Below are 23,077 nucleotides of genomic sequence, written 5' to 3' on the forward strand. Positions count from 1 at the left end.
AGCAGCTTGGTCTCCATTTGCTCACACTGCAACTTTCTTTTCCTTATTTCTCCTACTTACCAAAAAGTGTAAGTAATTACAGAGTAATCAAAAGCGTAAGAAAAAACACATCAACAGTTTTATTTATTGCCATTTCAAAAGAAGTGCTCCTCTTTGTTTCTCGGCTCATTAGCTGATTTCAAACTTATCAGAAAAGCATTTTTTTTTGTTCAGGCAAAAACAATTTTGTTTTTTGTTTTGTTTTTTGTTCAGGCAAAAAACAATTTTTTAGTTGTTTTTTGTAGGTCTTTATTTCTGACTCAGTTATTCCTGAATAATTATGGATACAGTTTTATAACTCATCCTTCTTTTCTTCCAGACAAGGAAACGCTGCCATACAGGATTCTTGCTTATTTTGACAGAAGAACAAAGTAATCTGAAATCCTCCATTTGAAAATGATTATGTTTGACCATTCTTTCCAATTTCTATTCTGGCAAACACCCAATTTTTGTATGTTCCACACAATTAACTAATTTTAAATTGTTACTTGGTTTTCTGTGATTTAATAATATCAGAGATCCTTCTCTAAATTCACAGTGAATTTCAATTCACTTTGTTCCTTTCCTCTTTTTGTTTAATTCAATAGAAACCTATAGTTTTAAAAAAGACTTCTATTTCGTATGAGTCCAAGAGGACACTGAGTCCAGGAGTCTTTTTCTCTAGCAAGGTCCCTGATTCCCCACCTGTTTTTGTTTTTGTTTTTTAATTGAAAATCTATTACAATTTAGAGTCATCTCTAGTCACCCTCCCCTGCACCATCATAATGGACTCAGTAACTGAACAACCGCAGGAGAACGTGAATAATGCACACATCATTCACATCACTAAAATGTGGAAAAAGCAAACAAACAGCTTTATACAGGAATAATAAACTCTAGAGCAACATAAGTTAAAGTAATTTAATATAATCTATCTTTAGTCTTCCTAATGCTAATTCAGCAACACATTTAAGTGCTCTTGCACTTATTTCTTTGAGGAATCATGACTCTACTGCTTTAATTCCTTAATATAAATTTTGAAGTACAGATTACTGACAATACATTATATAAGCAAAAGTTTAGTTGCATACATTTTAATACTTATAAAATATTTAAATATAAATCATATTCACTCGTTTCTACCTGCACTGTGATTTTATTAGTAAAATATTTATGGCATGTAAATTGTTTCACTTCAGTATCTGCAATGGCAATGTTTGTTGAGTTTTGCCTGTTTTTTTAACTACCAATCTGATTTATTGCCTTCATTGGAGTTGGTTCAGCTATTATTTGGAGGAAAAAAAAAAAAAAAAAAAGGCATTAAAAAGCCCTTATTCTACTTTCTCTGCTGGCGTAACACACAAAATAGTAAGCAAGCTTTTTTTTTTTTTTTTTTTTCCAGTGTCAAAATCTGCCTCCTCTGAAGTAATTAAGCGAACTTTGCTGGTGGTTTTGCTGGAACATCACAGCTGGTGCCACAGCTGTGGTCATGGGGGGACAGGATACAGGAACACATGGCATGGCAGCAGACTAAGTTTTTTTGCAGGAAATCATCTGACTTAACCATAAATTATGGCCAAATATGAATACTTATTTATGATTGGCATGCTCAGAGTCTATTAAAGTTATGACTATTATCTGGGCTGACAAACTAATTTCTTAACACAGTTTATTAAATTCGTACAATGTAGTAAAATATGCTTTGTATAGTATTTATTAATGTATATGAAGAAACCAGGTTTTGTTGCTTATTTACACAACCCTAGCAGAAAAGAAATGCCTAAAGAACCAGCGACACACACACTGAAACTACTTGGTTGTTTTTTTCCAAAAATTATCAAATTCCTACACACTTTTCCACTCTCTAAATTCCCAACCAACATATCACACCTAAAAAATATTTACATTTCAATTTGTTATTTTACTTTGAAAGTGTAGTGCTTTCCTAAGTTAAAGTCTATGTAAGTTAATATTAGATCTTTCCATTACTCCATTTATTAAACTGTACTGGAAAGAAACAATATCTCATCCAAAAACAAGAAATAAATTTGATTTTAATTCAAGTAGCCACAGGAGCATAAAAATATATGATTTATTGTGTCTCCTAAAAACACTGATTTTGCAAAAGATTGTGTGTTTCCCCTTTTTTTTTTTAAGCCAAGTCACTGCAAAATGATTTTGCAGAAATACAATAATAAAAGCAACCTGGAATGCTCTAAGTCCATAGCCATATACCAAAATTACTGTATTTTCTTCTAAAAGTCTATTTTTTTCTTAAAATAGTGCTCAGTTTTAGTGAGTGGGTTATCATTTGCTGCAATACTGTAGAAGGTCCACAATAGTCATACATAAATAGCTGTCATCTTTACTGTTCTACAGATACACATAAAATATATAATGGGAAGAGAAAACAAAAAAAACACAGAATCAATTTTGAGTGTGCTATTAAAACAGATTTATTGTTCCAAAGTATTTTAAAAATCATGAAGTTTAACAATCAGAAAGGGCATTAGGCAGCTTTCATGATTAAAAGGTAATTCTAGATATATCACCATTGCTTTTCTGAAAATCAATACTTCAGTAATTCAACTATTTTCTGTAGTGGATGAGGATTTTCTAATACCTTATTGACCCAGAAGAACTGCTGCTTATTTGGCCAATGGATTAATTGCCCAAGGAACACAGCAGCTAGAAGAAATACTTTCAAGGCGTCATGACAAGAACGTGCAATTTTACTACATCTAATTTTACTATATATCTATGCCAGGCACATGACTGGAGCCTGTGAGAGTCTTCACTGAAAAAGCATAATTTTTTGTTTTGACACAAGAGTAGTCTACAGAAAACAATGGAAGAAAAAAATACTTTATTCCAAAACCGATAGCCCTCTAACTGATTTCCAGTCTTAAGCTGAAGTTCTTATGTACAAAAATGTACAGATGGGTCCTATTTTGCAAGAGAAATAGAAGCTGGACAATCCCCAATTTATTTCATCACTGTCATCCAGAGGTAAAACACAAGAAACATCACTGAAGCTGATAAGTACTTGCCAAAATGGTGACCTGATCTCAGGTGGCTCATGCCTTCAGTGCCTCTGCACTGAAACTGGAGGAATGTTCATTGTTCACATATTGCCTACCATTTTCATGACTGAAATATTATGCAGCCCAGAGATTTTATGTTTGTTGTGTCCAGGTTGTTGGCTATATACTATCCATTAGGCTCAGAGTCTCTACTGAAACACTAAAAATTAGTCCAAGTAGGTATCTGTAGACCAATGAACAGAAATAAGGATCTATTTTTTATGCGTATCTAGCAGATAGGGAAGAACAAAAGAAAATTTTACTTAGGTTTCCTCAAAATGTGTGTTTCAATGAAGAAATTGTATGTTCATCTTGTGTCCTTGCCACATCTTTGAGACAGACACAGGTAATAAAATGGTGCTGATGACAGTGAATCAACCCCTCAAGACATGTAATGATCTCGTAGTCAGGCAGAGCAAGGCTGGCAATATCGAGGCCCAGCATCCGTGAGACCACCTCTCGGAAGTCTGCCAGCTGCAACAACAAACAGAAAGGAATTGCTAATATATTAACTACAAAGCAAAGGAAATGCCCGGAAAAACATATACATATATGCATACATACAAACACAAGCATTTGTATTAGCAGGACAAAATACAGGAATTTCTGCTGTTGCTCAACACAGAGAGCTGAAGAGGATGGAAATGGACCTTTGAGGCATACTTCAAACAAAACAATTAAACAGCTGAGGTGCTAACAATCTTCAACAAAGAACACTCACAATTTCAATATTCTTTAATATCCATCACAGGCATATCTTCTCTGCTGATTAAACAGTGAAAACTACAGAAAAGATGGGAAGAGGAGTTGTACTTGACCTAGTAAACAACAGAGACAATTGAAAATTTTGGCAGTCGCCACAGCATGTACTAAGGCACTGGCCCTGACCTCAAGTCCCTGATCTCTGCCTGCCTGCCACAGCTCCTCTTTACTCATCAGTTTCTCTTGGACCACCTTCTTGGACCACGCAACCTTACTCTCCCCTGTCCCAGCTCCATGCTGTTCCCTCGGGTCCTGTCGCTGTCCCCAGAGAGCAGAGCTCAGCGCCTGCCCCTCCGCTCCCCTCGTGAGGGAGCTGCAGGCCGCCATGAGGCCTCCCGTCAGCCTCCTCTTCTCTGGGCTGAACAAACCCAACAACCTCAGCCACTCCTCACACATCTTGCCCTCTAGACCCTTCACCAACTTCATAGGCCTCCATTGGAGGCTCTCTAATAGCTTTATGTCCTTCTCATATTATGGTGCCCAAAAACAACACATAGCACTCAAGGTGAGGACGCAACAGCATGGAGCAGAGTGGTACAGTCACTTCCCTCAGCCAGCCAGCCACGCTGTGCCTGGTGCATCCCAGGAAATGGCTGATCCTTTTGGCTGCCAGGGCACGCTGCTGGGTTATGTTCAACTTGATGCTGACCAGAACCCCCAGATTCCTTTCTGTGGGGCTGCTCTCCAGCCTCTCATTCCCCAGTCTGTACAGACTAGAGTTTGCCCCATCCCAGGTGCACAGTCCGATATTTGCTCATGTTAAACTTCATACAGGTGGTATTGTCCAGCCCTCCAGTCTATCAAGGTCTCTGAAAGGCCTCTCTATCCTCAAGGGAATCAAGAGCTCCTCTTAACTTAGTATCATCTGCCAGACTTTAGACAAGTCTAACACACAAAGAACAACATGAAACACTGTGTTAAACCCTAAATGTCAGTTAATTCTAATTTACTCTGATCCAATATTATTTTTTTACTTCACATGTGTATTCTGTGCCATTCTTTGTGAACACAAGAATGACCATTGTCTTAACCAGTTGGCATTAGTTCAGTTCTGCATACTTTTAGTTTTCACAGCATAGAAGATATCCATGCAAGACTACAATGTTACATAAAATTAAATGTGGTTATATCCCTGAAAAGCAGGGGACACCTGAAAAAAATCACCCAAATGTATTCAGAAGCAGTCAACCTAGCCACATCATCAATTCCATCAGATAACAGCAATTTGGGTTTCTAGTAGTTTTCTTAACATATACACTCAGACACACTGCATTTATATTCATGTTAAATATGTGCATGCACACTGAAAGAAATATTTAGCTCTGCATTCACTACCTTTTACAGAACAAAAGAGAGGTTTGGCCCTGTTTAGCATCCTTGAGATGGAATAACAACCGAGTCCAAAGCAGGTGAAGAACTATACCAAATTGGGGGTGAGGAAGGTGTTTTCCTTGTTTAATGGTTCCGGGGAAGTCCGGAACAAACTCAAGTGTTAATTAGTAATAGAGTTTAGAATGAATTGTCTGATCTAGCAACAGTAGGTTTATCTCAAGGAGAGATTTTAGCTAAGAAAACTGTTAGGAGGCAGGTGAGTATGTTACATATATTGCTGGTAGTTCTCATATTAGCAAAATGGCATTACTGCTCAACAGTACTGCACAAGTATCAGGCACAGGTTTTACAAACAGCTTTGCTCCCCGTTCAGTAGTGTGGTTCTACCTGTAAGTATCTGAAACATTCCTGGTGATTGTGGGTACTGGTGAATTATAAGATGATGCTTTTGCTTCATTAACCCTGAAAGTTTGAGACTAGTACTTTGCTGCGCTTGAGCATTCTGCACTGTGTAGCCCACTTACCTCACCTTTCCCACGTTCTTCACATTTGGCCAAAGAATACTTCAAGTGTTTGAAAAGCTTTGGCATTTTAAACACATTCAGTATTCAGCATATACAAAGCATTCAGTAAAAATTCAACATGTGTGGTTTTAACAAGTACTCAATGTATGACTCCATAGTATAATTTTCTGAATATAATTCAAGCCATTTTCTATGTGCAAGATGCTTAGTTTCTTCATGAGACATATGAATAAATTAGATATTCCTGCCAAATTTCCAATGTTCATTATAAAACAAAAGAGGGCTAAAGCTTTCCAGAAAGAAAGATCCCCATTTTTTTTCTATGTTAGTAAATCAGTATTTCTCTAGACTCATCTTAGGAAATAGCATTCTTAAATATAATCTAGCACTGTTGCTGAGACCAACATCTAATGTAAAAATTTTAGCTAGAAAGACTGACGAAGTTCTAAGCGATTTGAATTTGAATCTTAACATGGCACATTCCTGACTTTAATCAAGTATCCCATAGGCTTTTAACAATGATGCTATCTATAATGTTGTTATAAAACTTGATATGCTGGGGCAATTAAATACATACTTCATAATTTTCTGAAATTAGAATGGAACATACTTACTAGTGTGCCTCTCATTTAAATTTCCTGCACCCTCCCACCCTAACACACACGTTGGTTTCTTATGGATGAGTAACCACAAAAATTTTTTCTCATTTTGAAAAACTTGTATGTCACAAATCAATCTAAAATAGCTGTCTTCAAAATTGTTTTTTTTTTTCTTTCCCAACAGTCTTTGAATTTACTAGGTAAGCAGGTTTTATACCCAAGAGACATGGAAAAACACACTTTAAAAGGATACTATGATTTTAAAGCATTTTTATTCTTCTCCAAAATGTGATGTAAAATGAATATTTTGCAATGCACAAAGAAAACAATGCATTTATTTTTCATTCTCCTGCATGTATAACTTGAAGAAGAGTTTTGACTCTTCTTCACATCTACCACACTAGATAACATTTCCTTGCTTTATTTACACAAGGTTTTACCACAGCCAGATAACTGTTCCACCTACAACACATTCTTTCATTCTAAATGACACTAGCACTTGTTGAATACCTGTACAATACCTGTACACCTACCTGTCTTTCTCTTCTTGTTAATTCTGCAAGGGTTGTTTTAAGCACCTTCATTTCACTGGAAACTGCTTCTAGCATATTTTTGGCTTTTTCTTTATCCTCAGTAGCTTTAAGCTCCTTTAAATGAAGTTCAGATTTGACAGAATTTAGTTGTTTCTCAACCTTTTCTTTCATTCTTTCCAATTTGCCTTGAGACTTATTAAGTTCTTCTATTGTTCTGTTCTGCTCCAAAGTCTGGATCTGCAATAACCAATTCATAAAGCAATATTAAATTTGTCACACGTTTTCATCTAATATGAACAAATAATAATGATGGCTAATCAGGACTAAGCACTCTGATGTATTTTCTTACAAATTCTTGAGGAAACCGCATGTATGTGTGAACTGTAAAGTTATCAAAGCAGACTGGCCAGTGTCAACTCATTTACCAGAAAGACTGTTGTTTCAAAGACTGCTAATTCTTTATCGGGTTTGCAAGAAGAGGTAACTGGACAGAAAAGAGCCCACAATGAGAGTTCAATCCCTGCTAGCCACTGGGAAAATAATACCAAAAAAAAAAAAAAAAAGAGTTGCCAAATGTTTTGGCTGGTGAATATCCTTCAGCTGCAAGTCATCTATTTCAGTTCACGAGCCATAAGACACAAAGTTGCTTAAAATAAACCTTTCTCACTTCCAGTGGTGGCAACCTATCAGCAACTGCAAATTACTTGTTTCCACCTGAGTTAAAGCAGGTAATTTATTACTGCTGCAAGGTAATAAAACACAGGAATAATGAAAATTTAGCATCTTGCATGTTTTACACAAAAAAATTCTTCCACTCCACATACTTATCAGATGAGATTTGCTGTGAGCAATGTATGGGAAAACAGGATTACAATTATACTGACAGAAAAGAAAGGGATGCACGTATAATAATTTTCTTACACTAAACTGAAGATTTACATGGTGCTTACAGATGCTATTTAACATATCAAGACGAATTTCTAAATATGCAACACATTGTAATTTTATATTTTTCTACACAAATTCAAACAGTACTCCATGGATGTATTTATTGTAAATGAACTCCAGCAGTATCCAGCTGGAATAGAAAAAGGGGAAGAAGCACAAATCTAATCTTTTAACTTACCTTAAGTTCATTGGTTTCAGACAGCTTGGCTTTGAGATCAGTATTTGTTTCCCTGGCCAGGTCAAGCTGCTTCTGTAACCTCTCTACGACCTTGTGCAACTTTCTGACAGTGAGATTGGCCTCATCCCTCTCCACAGCTAAGGCTGTCCTTACTTGCTTCTCTTCTTCCAGCTGGGTTATTTTCTGCCGCAGAAGGTTCACGTGCAACTCTTTGCTTTCAAGTTTTTCTTTCTGAGTCTTCAACTGGTTTTATGAATACAAGGATATTTAAATATATATGTAAAAGACAATGGTACTACACAGATTATTGTATAAATTTATTTAACCTGAACTCCTAATCCTCTTTAAAACTCTGTAAAGCAGTATATACATATATACTTTAATTTCATACCTCTTATATTACCAGTTCTTTGTGCTTCTCCATCCCTAAGCCTGTGCATTACCTTTTTCAATGTATTTACACGTAGACCACACCTTATTTGAACATAAATACTTGTGCATCAAACACGTGAAATTGTCTCAAATATAAGGCACTTGTCAAATGTGAGACATAAGAGACATTCATTAGGCAGACTGTGGTTCCAATGTGGTAGTTTAAGATATTTCCATGTTTAACCAGTTTATTAAGCCTAATGTGCAAGGGGCACAGTCATCACACAGAAATAATAAAGCACTCATCCACTGCTCCTACACAAAGGTCAGCAGCCTAGTTTTGCAACTTTGGTGCTCAGGAGACTACTTGTTTTCAGCTTACCTGAGCTGAACTGCCAAACCGTACTCTGGAACATCTGAGGAGTGTTAACATTACCTCAGAGAGGTAGTTGCTTACAGAAAAAAGAATACAGTATGGTTTTAAACCTTAAACAGACCTCATCCTAAGCTCTAAACCATTCTGAGAAGCCTAATAAGAGAAGATTTCACTCTGTCACAACAGAATGACTGAGGGGTGTCTGACTACATTTGCACAGATAATCAAGGTTCCAAAAGGAGCACTGTTCTTGTTGAAATGTTTAAATACTTGGTGAAGTACAACCGATGTTCTACTAGCTTCTAGAGAAGCTTGTATAAGACACTCCCCTTCCCAGTAGATCCTTCTAGTTTTAAATTTCAACAGTAGTTTATAGAAGTATGTACTTTTAGTTGCTTTAATATGCAATGTGCTTTCACAGCTCTATATGTTTATCTTCTGTTAATGATTCTCTTATTGTAATGGACATCTTTGATATTTCTTATACATATACGAAACAAAGCTCCAATCTGCCACCTCTAACAAGCTACCACACACATATAGCCATAGCAGCATCTTATCTTGGAAACAAACAGTAACAGTATTCATTTTTGCTTACCTTTCTTCTTAGGCTATATGCCATGGTCTTGTTTTCAATCACTGCATCACCTTCCAGTTTGACCAACTGTTCTACCCGGGCTAGAATTGCATTCACAGTCATATCAAATCCAACCTCTGCTGCTACACTATCCAGCTTCATCTTCTCATTAAGTTGCTCCAGAAATATCAGATACTAAGATACGATGTGGGAAAATGTGAAAAAGAATAATAAAATTTCATTAAAAGTCCTGATGTATAATTTAGAAGCAATTCCCCCTACACTGACAACCAACTACACAGAGCCAACAGACTATCCTACAAGGTAATGGAAGGATATATTTTTCATACACATTCCTGATAAAATTTCAAATTCTCCAGTTGTCCTTTTTCAGCCAATATTTTTGTTCATAAACTCCTGGACCTACTGTATTTATTTTCTTAGCAAGACTAGATGAGATTGTCTTGTACTCCTCTGCAGCAAGAAAAGTACTAGGTATGTGTGTCTGCTTCTGACTCCAGTTCCTGCCTGCGTCTCTTCTGCTGCTCTACATGACCACACACTGTTGGGGAGGAGGAAGAAAGGACAGCTACATTCCATTTAGTGGAAGTGCATGCCCACTGCTCTGAGCTCTGACTGACTAACACAGATAAAACTGATACTGGGGATACCACGGGTGAGATCCCACGTGGTCTGAGAAAACACAAGAGTGTTAGCACAGTCAGACTTTTGCCCTTCTTTGAAGCAGTAAGTTTTAGAGATAACAGTTACTGGTTTACAAATTGTTTTAAAGATTTCTTTAATTGCACCTTCACCTGGCTTACTGCTGTGAATACATATATTTACCAAATACTTAATCTGGTTTTTTTCCTTGTTTTCTCCTATCTGCTAGCCCTTTAAAAATTGCATTCATTTGCTGGTCACAATTAGTTTCTCTTACAAAAACCAAAGCTCTCCTCCCTAAGAACCACATTTGCCTTTGTTTTCCCTTACTTCTATTGCAGGTCATAATCTTTGCAAAGAAATAATAAAAAAAAAAAAAAAAAAAAAAAAACAGTTCCATAACTGTTGCTTAAGATGAAGATGAAAAAACACAGCAAGAATCTCTGTGTTTCATGTTTGTGTCTCAAAAAGTTAAAAACAACACCAGGAGAAGAAAGCACTGAAGTCGTTCATCAACGGGGAGGTGGGAGGGAATGTAGACAATCTATTGCAGCAAAATCTGGAGAGAAATTAAGGAACTACCGACATGTTCTTCACAGAGAACACAGGGTGAAAGAACACCTCAGTTTTCTGGTTTGCTCCTAAGACAGCGGATGCTTCATTCAGAAAAAGTTATTGTATCATAGACTAATGCAAATCAGCATCAAACTATTGATTCTTTGCAAATTCAACTCACTAAGCACTGATCTTGGCCTGGTAACATGCTACAATGAACCATGCACTTTGTCTTTCTTAGCTGGCTGGTTTAGCTCTTGTACTATGCCATTTTTCAAACTCTTAGTATGCAAACGTGTACCAAGATAACTGCATTTATTCATTCAATTAATAAAGCAATCCTGGTAGTTACGATGGTCTACGGATATAAAAGAATCGAAGACTGGAAGATTTTGGGAGACTGTGGACCAGATGATATATTACAAAAAGATGGAAAAGCTTTGAAATCAAAGAATCCTTAAAGGATTTCTGATATATATACAGAGACTTTTTTTAAATCTTTTTTTTTTTCCTCATATTAAATGGACTTTGAACTTGAAAACTTATCCACTTCTTCCAACTAAAATTGTCAGTTAAAGAAGATGTTACTACCCCCCCCACAATGCCTTACTTTGCTAATTCACATTATTTGCAGTACTGAGCAATACTCAAGCTGATCAATGTAATACAGTTAGCTGCATCTCTGGCTTTGCTGATTTTTATGAAAATAAAATAACACATGCAAATACTTTTTGTTTCTCAAGCTTCAAACCATCTTGCATCATATCTATAGAGAGCAATTCCTCTTCCAAATGTTTCAGTTGATCCTGGAAGGTCTCCGACTGTTTTTCAGCTTTTCTGTTTCTCTCCAGAGCTTCTTGATACAATCTGGTCTGATTCTCCAAACTTTCAGTCAATTTAGCTATTTGGGTTTCAAACTGAGATACCATCTAGGGAGCAAGCAAGCCAACAAAACATATAGAGTTAGGTGAGTATGGAAATTTTAGAAAGATATGAGACATCTATTATCAAATTATTAAGAAGAGGATAAAATACCTCTCAAAAATATGAAATTAAAAAAAAAAAAAAAAGAGTAAACTCTGTTGCAACCACCCAGAGCAAATGACAGTGATGACATGTAAGATTCCCAATAGTGAACAGCAGAACTAATACTTAAGATTTGTCAATCAAATAAAAGGAGCTAATATATTTTAAAACAAAACAAATGTAATTTTAATGGCACAGAAAGGTTTAGATTACAATTAAATAAAAACAATAGTTTGCACCCTAACTGCCTAAAAAAAACCACTGAGAAATTAATGCTGCTTGTACAGAGGTAGAAAATACTGAACTGCAATAAATTCTAAACTGCAATAAAACTGTGAGAACCCTAACACACATTTTATGTTTTTCTGCATCATATATCACTCGGCAGGAGAAACAGCTTTCAGTAGCTTGTGCCGAGAGATGTGTTGCTGTCTGTGAACACGGAACCCCTCCATCATGCTGCAGAGGGTCTCCGCTCATAGCCCAGCTGAACGGGGTCCTGCAGGCTTCCAGAGACCATAACCACGTGAGGAGTCACATCATAGAAGGTGAGACAACAAAATAATCAATCTGTTACTTTATCTTCAAAGGCATCCAGAAGTAACCTTCACCCCTGGCTTAGGAACAACCATAATTTTAGGGATTTCCTAAAACAGAGTTGCACCCTTATTACCCGTGCCTGTACCCAATGATTGATGAAGGCTCTGGTTTTGGTCCTGTAGTTCTGACCTCCGTAACCTCCTGTGCCAATCCCTTGTGCAGCTTAATCAGGCAGTGTATTAAAAACAAACAAACACTTTCTGCCTTTTTTTTTTTAATGTGACTACCAGATCCTTTCAAAAGGGTGCCTTTTATTTCTTGTGTTACAAGAAATTCCAAATGCTCAGAGGCAGCTCTTACCTTGAGCTGGGTTCATCCCCACTGGAACTAAGTAATCCTCTGTAAAATGTCTGAATTTTATTTTTCTCCTGTGCGAAGCATGACAAGAGCCTGTGGTAGCAGCTGGCCCAGCACCAGACCAGAAAGTGGGCTGTGCCTATGCAGTCACCAGGCCATTTCCTTCAATAACCCAGCGGTCACCAAGACAGTCGTATGCTGACTCCAGCTGAGCACAAAAAGCAGCATGCAGGATGTAGCTACAAGGTCCTTCATATCATAATAGTGATCATTTGTTCTCTTTTCCAACATAACTAGACATTCTCATCATCTTAGTATTATCTTGATGGTCAAAAAGCTGCACTGTTCTGGTTTGATAAAATGATATCTTAAACTACCACTGATTTGTATGCACAGATGGGCATATAAGTTCAGACAGTCTATAATCAGATCAGTTGTTCCTACCTCAGGTCAGATGGGTAAGTAGTCAAGGGAAAAATCTTCAGCTATATAAATTTTTCTACAACAGATCTGCAAAGGATCTGAACCCGCAGACCTCGCAGCAGGGCTGGGTTCCATGTGAACTGATAACAATTGCTTGCCTTGGACTCCTTATGAACTCCTTATGAGCTCCTTATGAACTCTTCTGGTATGTCATAAATAATAAATGACAAGAACACCTAAGAGCTGTCCAAACATACCCAGACAATGTACATCTTATAACTGATGAAATTATCATCAGGACAGTGATTCAAAGCAGCATCTTAATCCTGCAGCAGAATACCTATCACTGGACATTGTTATATTTTGTATTTTTTATAACTGTGGAGCCCAGAACTGCATGCAATATTGAAGGTGAGGCTGCATCAATGCTAAATATAGGAGAATCACCTCTTCTGACCGGTTGGCTATGCTGTCTTTAATGCACTCCAAAATACAGTTTGCCCTCCTGGCTGCCAGAGCACGTTCCTGGCTCATGTGGGGTATGCTGTCAACCGGGACACCCGGGTCCCTTTCTGCTGAGTTGCTCTCCAGCCCCTTGTCTCCCAGTCTGTACCTGTACCAGCATTATTGCATCCCAGGTGCAGCACCCAGAATTTTCCTTTGTTGAACTCCATGCCGTTGCTGATGGCCCCATGCTCCAATCTATGTAGATCCCTCTGCAAGACCTCTCATCCCTCCAGGAGGTCAACAGCACCTCCCCATTTAACGAACTTGCTGAGGATGCACTCCACTCCTGCATCCAGATCACTGATAGAAATGTTGAACAGGACTGGCCCTAGAACTGAGCCCTGGGGAACACCGCTGGTGACTGGCCTGCCAGTTGAACCCCCTTCACTACGACCCTTTGAGCTCTACCTCTGAGCCAGTTCATCACCCACCATAGTGTGAACCTGTTTATCTCACAGTTGGACAATTCGTCCAGAAGTTTGCTGTGGGGTATCAAAGGCCTTACTGAAATCCAGGAAGACTACATCTATCTTCTCTTCATCCATGAAACAGGTGGCCTTATAATTGAAGAAAATCAAATTACTAAGGCAAGACCTTCCCTTCATGAACCCACGTTGCCTATGCCTGATATTATTATTATTTTTTTAACTGACTTTCAATAAACCCCGGCATAGTCTTCTCCATAACTTTTCCAGGGACTGAGGTTAGACTAACAAGTTTCCTGGGTCTTCTCTCATGCCCTTTTTGTAGATGGGTATAACATTGACTAGCTTTTACTTCAAGTTAGACAGTTTACTGAAAGGTATATGAGAAATTCTATCTGAAAAAAAAATCCTTTGCTTAAATGACTGATGGTAAAGCATGCATACCCTAACACAAGAATGTTATACCCAAGTTCTGCAAAGGAATTCACCCAGAGATGCAATGGGAATCTGATCAAGAAGGTCAAGACCAAGACATATTCCTTACAAGTGAAGCCTTAAAAAATATTTAATTCTGACATGCAGAAAGAAAAGCAGGTCACTGTAAAACAGCTTTTTTGATGACACAATCTACGTTCTACTAGAGATGGATTCATAAGTGCAGAACATTGACATTTTAGCTCAGTTATTTCAAAGCCCCTAATCTTCATACAGAAACTCTTCTGAGAATAGATGTCAACACTGCTTTAATAACATAATTCACCTTGGGGCAGTGCACATAAATTTTCCCAAACCTTTGAGTCATAGCAGCAAGACATTAAAGCTCCATCACTTAACATACCTAGTAAATACAATGATCCACAAAACCTTGTTACTCCATTACAGTGACTAAATTCACCAACAAGTACTAAACTTCAAAGCTAACATTTATGGTTCAGGAATTTCTGGAGCCACAGATTGTTTGAGAAGGGACTAGCATTCTGGGGGAGTATTTCTATAAGTACAGCAGGCAATTGCTGTATTTGCTAGCAGAGGCAGAATGCTACACTAGGCATACCCAAAATAGCTCCTCTACTATGTAAAAACATACCAACAAAAGAAGGCAACTGTACCAGCATCGAATTTCCAAAACACAGATTTAGGTGGGGGCAGATTAGAGTCAGTACCTGCTCTGTCTTAGTAATAAAGCGCATATATTTAATTGTGATAGCAATAACATTGAAAAACATCCTCAGACAACCAACAAATTGAGTTATTTTTTCATTGCAAGAGTCCACAGGCCTTTCTGGAGGACACAGAGGTCAGAGCACAGCACTAAAATAAATGAAGTCTCACACTGCTATGGAAAACTACCTACTTTTCTGAGCATCCGTTTCTTTACCTCTAAAATAAGAATAAATACAGCTGTTTAGAAAAAGAATAGCTAATTATTTGTATATTTTACAGTATTTCTCTGTTGCAGAACATCTTTAAACAACATTGTCACTTGGAGATCTAGTCATATGCCTCTCTAGCAGGTAGAAAAAGCCTGTATCTGAAAAAAAAAAAAAAAAAAAAAAAGACAGTTTGAATCTTTCCCCAAACTAGCAGTCAACAAGACTAGTAAGTCTGCAAGTGGGCAACCCAGCACACAATGTTAATAGAGTGAAGGAATCAAATCAAGAACAAGAAGAATTGAAATAAGTAGCATGTACCGTGCCTGCACTGTAGCGTACCACAAAGAGATGAACAGCTGTTCAACACACTACACAAACAGACTTAGCTGCAGCTGAATCTTACTAATGAATCTTACTAATGAAGCAGGTTCCTCAAAAGCATTCCTGGGAGCAAAACCTACTAGTCAATGACTACCAGTCAACTTAAATTTCCCTTTCTCAGCAGATCTCAACATAATCAGCATCCCAAGTGAGCATACTGTATGCCAAAACACCAAGCAGTACAATCACACATGTATATAAAGCTCTCATTAGATTTCAGCTTGAAGGCATTTTGATAATGGACACAATAAATCCATAACATATTATAGCAAAACCGAAAAGAGCTTCTATATTAATCAGTTACTGCCACACTTCCACTTCGGAGGATCATTTTCAAATGTTCATTATATTCACAAAGCTTGAGTGTTTTCATTGAAATTTGGCACACTGACTCTAATGTATAGGGGAGTTGCATTTTTTAACAGAGTATATGATCTGAATGCACAGAAGTATTTTCAAGAGCTATTTGCAGCCTTGGACAGAATACAAAACCATACTATTTCTTCTAACATAAGAAACTGTTACATCAGCAGGAGATGCTAGAATCTAAAAATCTGGCGAGGTCACAGAAGCTGATTTCCAGTGACTCAGTGAAAACAGCTTTTCATTTAGTGTGTGACTTCTAATTAAATAATAGCCCTCCCGGACAACGGTGTGTTGACAACATTAATATACTCTCATACAGAAAGAGTGAGAAGCCTGAGTACAGTGACCAGCAGTCAGGATGGGATTCTGACATTGGTTACACTGCATTCTGGCCTGCCTCTCCCCTGAGCTCTCTCTTCTGCACATACCTTTCCTTTGCAAATGCTATCAGCCCAAATTCCTCTAGCCAAAGCATTAGAATACCCAGCTGCCTTACTATTACTTTTTTTTCTACGATGGTGAACAGTTATGGTTTCAAAAATACTTACCTGTAAGTAAAAAAAATACTCTTTCCTAGTAGCAGACTTTGAGGATTGGAGGGAAAGAAGTTGCCTGGGGCAACATTGGTTACACCTGCCTTGAAAAACAGGTCAGTCCATTAAGTCACTATTGTAACAGCAAATCCGTGCTTGCTCACATGTTCAGCTAAATCATGGTGACCATGCAGCCACTTCTCATATCTGCAAAGCAGCTCTGAAAACAAGTTTCAATGTCGTAACTAAGAGACTTTTCCTGCTAACAGCACTTATTGTTTATTTAATTTCTGACCTATTTCTACTTAATAAAACATAAGTGTTTTTTGCTTAGTATCTCAAATTAGCAGTCAACAAAATTAAAGTTTTCTGTGATTTCAAAACCTAAGCAGAAGGAATCAACAGTCAAAAAGATAAATCAAATAAAAAAACTTAGTCAAAGAGAATAAATACATGTGCCGTGCAAGTGCGGTAGCTGCTGACTTACTATCTCTTTACTCTCCTCTTCGCAGTTTATTTCCTGAATCCTCTCCAAAATAGCTTTCTCAGAGGGTTTAACAGTTGCCGATCCACTACTGAGAAGGGCAGCGATTTGCTCTTTGAAAGCCACCAAAGAACCTTGAGCAGTCCTGGCCTCTTCTTTGTTGCTCTTCAAACTTCCATCCAGCTCACTCAAAGATTTCTTCAGAGTGTGAAGTTCTTGCTTCGAAGCTTCCCAACCTCTCTGGTTAGCAGTGAGTTTATCTTGGAGGTTTCTGATGTCCATCTCCAAACTCTGTCTTGCTATTCTAGCACTGTCAAGATCCTAAGAATACACAAAAGACTAAACCAAAGTTTTAAAATTCATTAGAACCCCTCCCCATACGCACAAAGCAGGGAGTTACTCAGAAGCAGGTATTGCACCTAGAGAAATACAGACCCATATTGCTCACAAGGGCCCAACAACATCAAGGCTTCGTGAGAAAACTCCCACTGAAATTAATGAAAGCCCAAAGCCTGCTGTAATCACTCTATAGATAGCTTAACTTCTTGCAGTAACCTGGAAAATTGCATGTAAACAAAAACAATTTTGGATTGTAAATCTATTGCAAGATTATATTTTCATTCAGCTAAAATGACTTAGAAAACCAATGGTGAACAAAACCTAATGAAAACAAAGCTAAAGTACTACACCTAGGAGGGAAAGCATGAATACACATGAAGTTTTTGAATGTAGAGTAGAATTAGATGTTATCTCTGAGAATAACTTACATGAACATGACAAAAAATTCTGAGATTATTCTTACACAGATGTATGAGGGGGTTAAAATCAATAAGAAAAAGTTAAGACAGCCTAAAGGAAGATGCAAGTGATCAAATATCGATTTAATCTCAAATAAGAAATGCTTTTTCAAAAGATGCACTAAGGTGAAGAAACAATAGATTGTACAACACTCAGAACAAAAAATTAAAAAAAAATAATTATTCTGCATTATTGCATCTTCTGAAGAAAACAAAATCACTCATAATAAGCACAAATCTGCCTGAGGAAGAGGAGGTCAATGCAGAGTTAAGTGTCCTTCCACAGAGCCTACAGCTGCCCTCATCTGCTGCTCAGCAGAGCTCTGTCAGAGTGCAGAAACATCACTGGGGAAGGATGAATGGGATGGTGGTTCTATCTAGCATCCTTGTAATTTTTTTAATTTTTTTTACTTTTTTTTTTTTTTTTTTAATTTTGAAGGAGTCAGTTCCTGTCTACTACTCCTTGCATTTCAGAAGTAATACATTCAAAGATAACGTTACCCTTGGTACCAAGGGACACAGGATACTGTAGGATAAGCCTAACTGGTGAATAGCCTGTAGGATTTACTGCTCAGAGTCATCCTTGGATCTTTGGCATTTTGTCATGGTTCTCATTTAGCCTCTGACACCCATAGGCTTTTCCTACTAAGCCCAGAGCTTTTAAAAATGATTTTCCCTTTATCTTCTGATAAATCAAGGCTCAGTTTTCAAGGGATAAAAATAGCCAGTGTACATGTATATCAGTTGTATATAAAATATTGACCCAACAGGGAGGCAGAACCGTGTATCCTGACCCACAGCACAAAAGCAAATGATGAAATATGGAAGAAAAATAACCCATTTAAACAAAAGAAAAAAATTAGCTCTCATTCAGTCAGCTTGCAAACCTCTTTCCTATCCCCACATTACTAGAATTAAAAGTGTTTATATACTCATATGCAAGAAGAAAAATAGCAGTCAAATCAACTCAAAGAACAGAAAAGACAAAAAGTCTTCATTCCTTATGGTATTATCTGATTGACAGGAACCAGCCAGAAATAATATTACTTCACACAAGGCAAAAAATTAAGCAAGAGGATGGCATATTTACAGAGAGTGACTGAATTTCTCTAGAAGTTCCAGGTTTTTAGCAGAAGCTCAGTAAGTGGGTTGATGTCAACTGAGATGGTCTTCCTCAGAATTTAAAAATTGTTCCAGGAGCAGCTTTGAACATGGTGGCTACTTGGGGGTCTCTCAGGGTCCACCTGTGCTTGCTGTGTGGCACAATAAGCTGTTTGTATTATTGGCATACATGCTTATACATACATACATGTATTGGCATACAAGCAGTACATCTGGAAATAGTTATATAAATCAGCAGTGAGGATGGGACGGGAGTTTGGGAAGCACCCTTGGAAATAACATAAATATAACACACTAAAAATACTAAAATTTTTAAATAGCTTCAAAATTGCAAACATGCAGACACACAAATGAAAACAAACCGAAACAAACCTTGTCATTTAGGTAATTATTTGTTACTTGAACTTTCTACAGTAATTGTAGAACTCTTGGAAACAAATGTTGGCATGACTCCTTGTCTTTTTTATCTTTTTTTTTTTTTTTTTTTAATTCTAAATAAGTCCTATTGATAGAAAATTCTCACCTGTGTTAAGAATTACACTATAGTAATTGCAGCAAAGAATAATGGCTGGTTTATTTCAGTTACAGTTTTCTGCAGTCAGAATTTTTTCTTTCAGAAAGACAGAGCAAAAGTAGTTTTCCAGTCTCAAGGAGCTTACCTAATTACAATCTCATTTCTAATTGTGAACATCTGCAAACACACAGTTGAATCAAAAGATCAAGGTATAAAATAAGTAACTGCAAGCCTGTTGATGCCTAAACCTTTAAAAAACAAAGCAGTCATACAAGCAATTTACAGAATGAAAAGTAGTAAAATTCAAAGCATTAAAATTCTGAACAATCTTCCTTAAAGCCTCTCCTCAATGGAGAAGAATATTTAAAGTAACTAGCTTCAGCAGGGTCAGCATGAACTTAAAACAGTACCTGGAAGCTTGGGCACTGTGACATGTAAAGGTTGTAGCTCAACTAGAGGCAAAACCCCAAAAGCCCGATGGCTCCATGCAGAGGGATAAAACAGTTATGTTCCTAGAAGATGGAATGAATGGAGCTGTAACAGCTTGTGGTTTTTCTTCAGCTCCTCAGTGCCCATGGCCACTGTTCTGTGACTCTGAATCATATGAGGGTTTTGGTACACAGCCTGTAGGGTTAAAAAAAGGTGCCCAACACTGACATAACAGCTTTTGAAAACAAGAACTATAGAAATTCTTGTTCAAGTAAAATAGATTTACCCAGGGTATTCTGTGTCAAGTGACTGACTGTTAGACACGAGAGATGCAGCAGACATGAAGCGGACCACTTATGGGCTGATGTAGAAAGTGGGAGCAGAGACTCTTAAACTATCTGAGACCTAAGCAAAAGAGTTCATACAGCACAGTGCTGTGCTTGCAGCTACCCACTCACCCCTGGATGAAGTACACACCCACTCACCTACTGGCACTCTGCCTGAGATTAGAGAAGATGGAAGAGTATCCAGACCACTGCATAAGATGCCAGTGAGGCCTCCTGAGAACTAATGTATTCAATATTAGGTCAGCTGTATTCACATCAAAAGCTGTAACTGGCAGAGAAAATTACTTCTGTCTTTTAAACGTAGAAAGAAAGAGACTATTTTATCAGTAAAGGCTAAAAAGCTGTATTTAACACTGGAAAACAAAGTCAGGGAGATGTGATTGCATTAAAGAGGCATATGTATGAAAGAGGCAAAACAAGACAGTGTAAGATCTTTTAACTAATAATATATATTAATACATACCCTCAATCTACCGATCTCTCTCCAAAGATGTAATTAATTCACATGAAGTGAAAAATAGCAGAGAGTAGCATGAGAAGAGCTACTGCAGCTCAGACCAAAGGTTTATGTATTCCAACAGCCAGCCTCTGACAGTAGGCAGTACCAACCATCTCAAAAAGGTTGTAAGAGCCAAGGAAGCATAAATTACTTGCTCGGAATACTCTCCCACCTCAAAATAATTGCAACTCAGAGACTTTCAGATGTAGAAATGGCCTTTTCTATTTTACGGTACTCAGTGATTTCTTCTTCCATTTTTATGTGCAGTAACTTTTTTAACCATGATAATTTCCAGAATCTACAGTATCCCATGGTCATAGTTCAATTTTAATTACCCAAAGTGTATCTTCCTGTTTGTTTTGAATTTACTGTCTTCTAACTTCATTTAATGAAATCTTGTTTTATTAGAAAAGAGAGTAAACAACTATTCTTTAGCTTCTCTCTCCTTGGCGCTCATAGTTTTGTGGGTCTCTCTCACGTTACTGCCCAGATGTCTCATCTCAAATCTGAAGAGTCCAAGTCCTTTTAGTCTTTCTTTATAGAGAAATCAGTGTATATTTGTTTTCATATTTGTTGCCCTTCTCTGAATTTCTTTCAGTTTTAGCACATTTTTAAGGGATGTCAGAATTTCAGTGTTCAAGAAGTAGACACACCACGGATCCCAGCGGTAACAAAATAATATTTTCTGTTATCTCCCAATAATTAATAATATTCTATTTTTCCTACTGCTGTTGACCTGAATTTGTTTGAGAATTATCATACTCCAATATCTCACTCTAGAGTAATTACAATAAACTCAGAGCCCACTATTTTGTAATTGCTTTTTATTAAAATTGCTTTGTATCTATATAACTATTCAGTCCTGCCTTTATGGATCATATTATATCTATCAACTCATGTTAACTGACTCCTTCAAAGAGTTCTAGTTATATCTACAGTGCATGATTTTTAAATATATATATATATATATATATATAAAAATATGTATGTCCCTAATATATAGTATTTTTTCTTATTTCTCAAGGTTTCAACTGTGCACAGAGAAGGTTTGTTGGTCTGTCATTTCATCAAATAATCTTTTTAAGAAAGGGGATGCTAGACAAATCAGTCATTACTTATGGTCCCAAGGCTGGTTTAGAACTTCACTCAACACTATCTACTCCAAATTGATTGAGGACTTCAAATTCAATTTTCCAAATCTATGAATTGCTTCCTATAGTTCTCCTTTCCTAAAGAAAAATAAGCAATAAAACACATCACCACAAATGAAGCAGATTTAGAGAAGACACAATAGGTTCACATTCCGAAAGTGCTACAGCTTTTTGTTATGGTTTTAAATAAACACAAATTTAATTGCTCGTTTACCTAACTTATATGGTTATAAACAGCAAAAATGGAAATCTTTGCTTTCATTTAATGCAATAGATTAAAACAGGCAAAGAAAGATCATTTTTCTCTTATTATTTTGCATGTATGACACCACAGAAGTATGCCACACAGAAGCGTTCCACACCCTATTTAAAAGCCATTACTGTGGCTTTGCATATGAGATTACAATAATATTGATGTTTATCTCCAGCACCAGCTTTCATCTTAACTTCTAAAGGAAAAAAAAAAATAAAGAAAACAAACAAGGCAGAAATTTTCTTTTTGTATTGGGTAGTACATTTTTGGCTTTAGGAATGGCTTTGCTTGAATTTAAACTGATGAGCAAATTTATTTTGATTTACATTAATTTCTAATATATGTGGGCTTCCAATACTAGAAAGTATCCAACCACATTTGCTTGTCCATTTATATGCTAGAATCATGTCAAACAGGTGCTTGTAAGTTTGACAATGTTGTTTCAGAAGCTCTGCAGAGGTCTTGCCAAAAAATACCGGCAGAAGAGATGATGGCATGAAGCCTTCTCTTTCCACAAAGCCCTCTGAAGACTTGTGAAACTTTAATTAACAATCTTTCAAGAACCAACACCACTCATTTCTGTCTTTCATTGCTCCTACACATGTAGCTGCTCCTAAAGCAATTTCTCACTGGAAAGGAAACTGCTCATGTTAAAACTGAGAGCTTTCCTCACCACATTTCACACAGACCACAGCCACCTCATCACACAGCTTTATTGCCCACCAGCCATGTTACACAGCCCCATCAATTATCTCGGCTGTGGCTAAAGCGATAGAATCTCTTGGCTTTCATTACCTCTCTCTAAAACTCTGGTGTGCTTCCCTGAAGGAGTATTTACAAGGCAAAAGGTAGGCAGCTGCACCAAAGTTGTTACAGGAAAGGATTCTCTCTTGATTCAGTCAACTGTTGCAAAGTTTTTCACAGAGGAGGTTATTCATGAGGCAAGCCTCTAAAGCTGTGCCTTAGTTAGTTATTTATCAAAATTATTGTAATATTAAAGTTATCAAAATGTATTGTTTCAGTTGTGCAC

The 23,077-nt window shown here is 37.1% G+C and overlaps 1 protein-coding gene across 8 annotated transcripts in view; it reads right to left on the reverse strand.

The window, feature by feature from the left end:
* Positions 1–2,455: 2,455 nt before the first annotated feature.
* LOC121066851 (coiled-coil domain-containing protein 170-like) overlaps positions 2,456–23,077 on the reverse strand; it is a 61,114-nt gene continuing 40,492 nt past the window's right edge. For 7 of the 8 annotated variants that reach the window (XM_040550615.1, XM_040550611.1, XM_040550614.1 and 4 more), the window contains 6 exons: positions 16,939–17,256; positions 11,249–11,449; positions 9,324–9,497; positions 7,978–8,220; positions 6,852–7,088; positions 2,456–3,575 (listed from right to left, as the gene is read on the reverse strand). In XM_040550615.1, the coding sequence (XP_040406549.1) occupies positions 3,375–3,575; positions 6,852–7,088; positions 7,978–8,220; positions 9,324–9,497; positions 11,249–11,449; positions 16,939–17,256 (1,374 nt within the window). In that variant the 3' untranslated portion in view covers positions 2,456–3,374. The remainder of the gene's footprint in view (positions 3,576–6,851; positions 7,089–7,977; positions 8,221–9,323; positions 9,498–11,248; positions 11,450–16,938; positions 17,257–23,077) is intronic. The other variant, XM_040550613.1, reaches the window with a different exon arrangement.

The sequence above is a fragment of the Cygnus olor genome, chromosome 3 (assembly GCF_009769625.2).
Source record: "Cygnus olor isolate bCygOlo1 chromosome 3, bCygOlo1.pri.v2, whole genome shotgun sequence".
Lineage (NCBI taxonomy): Eukaryota > Metazoa > Chordata > Aves > Anseriformes > Anatidae > Cygnus > Cygnus olor.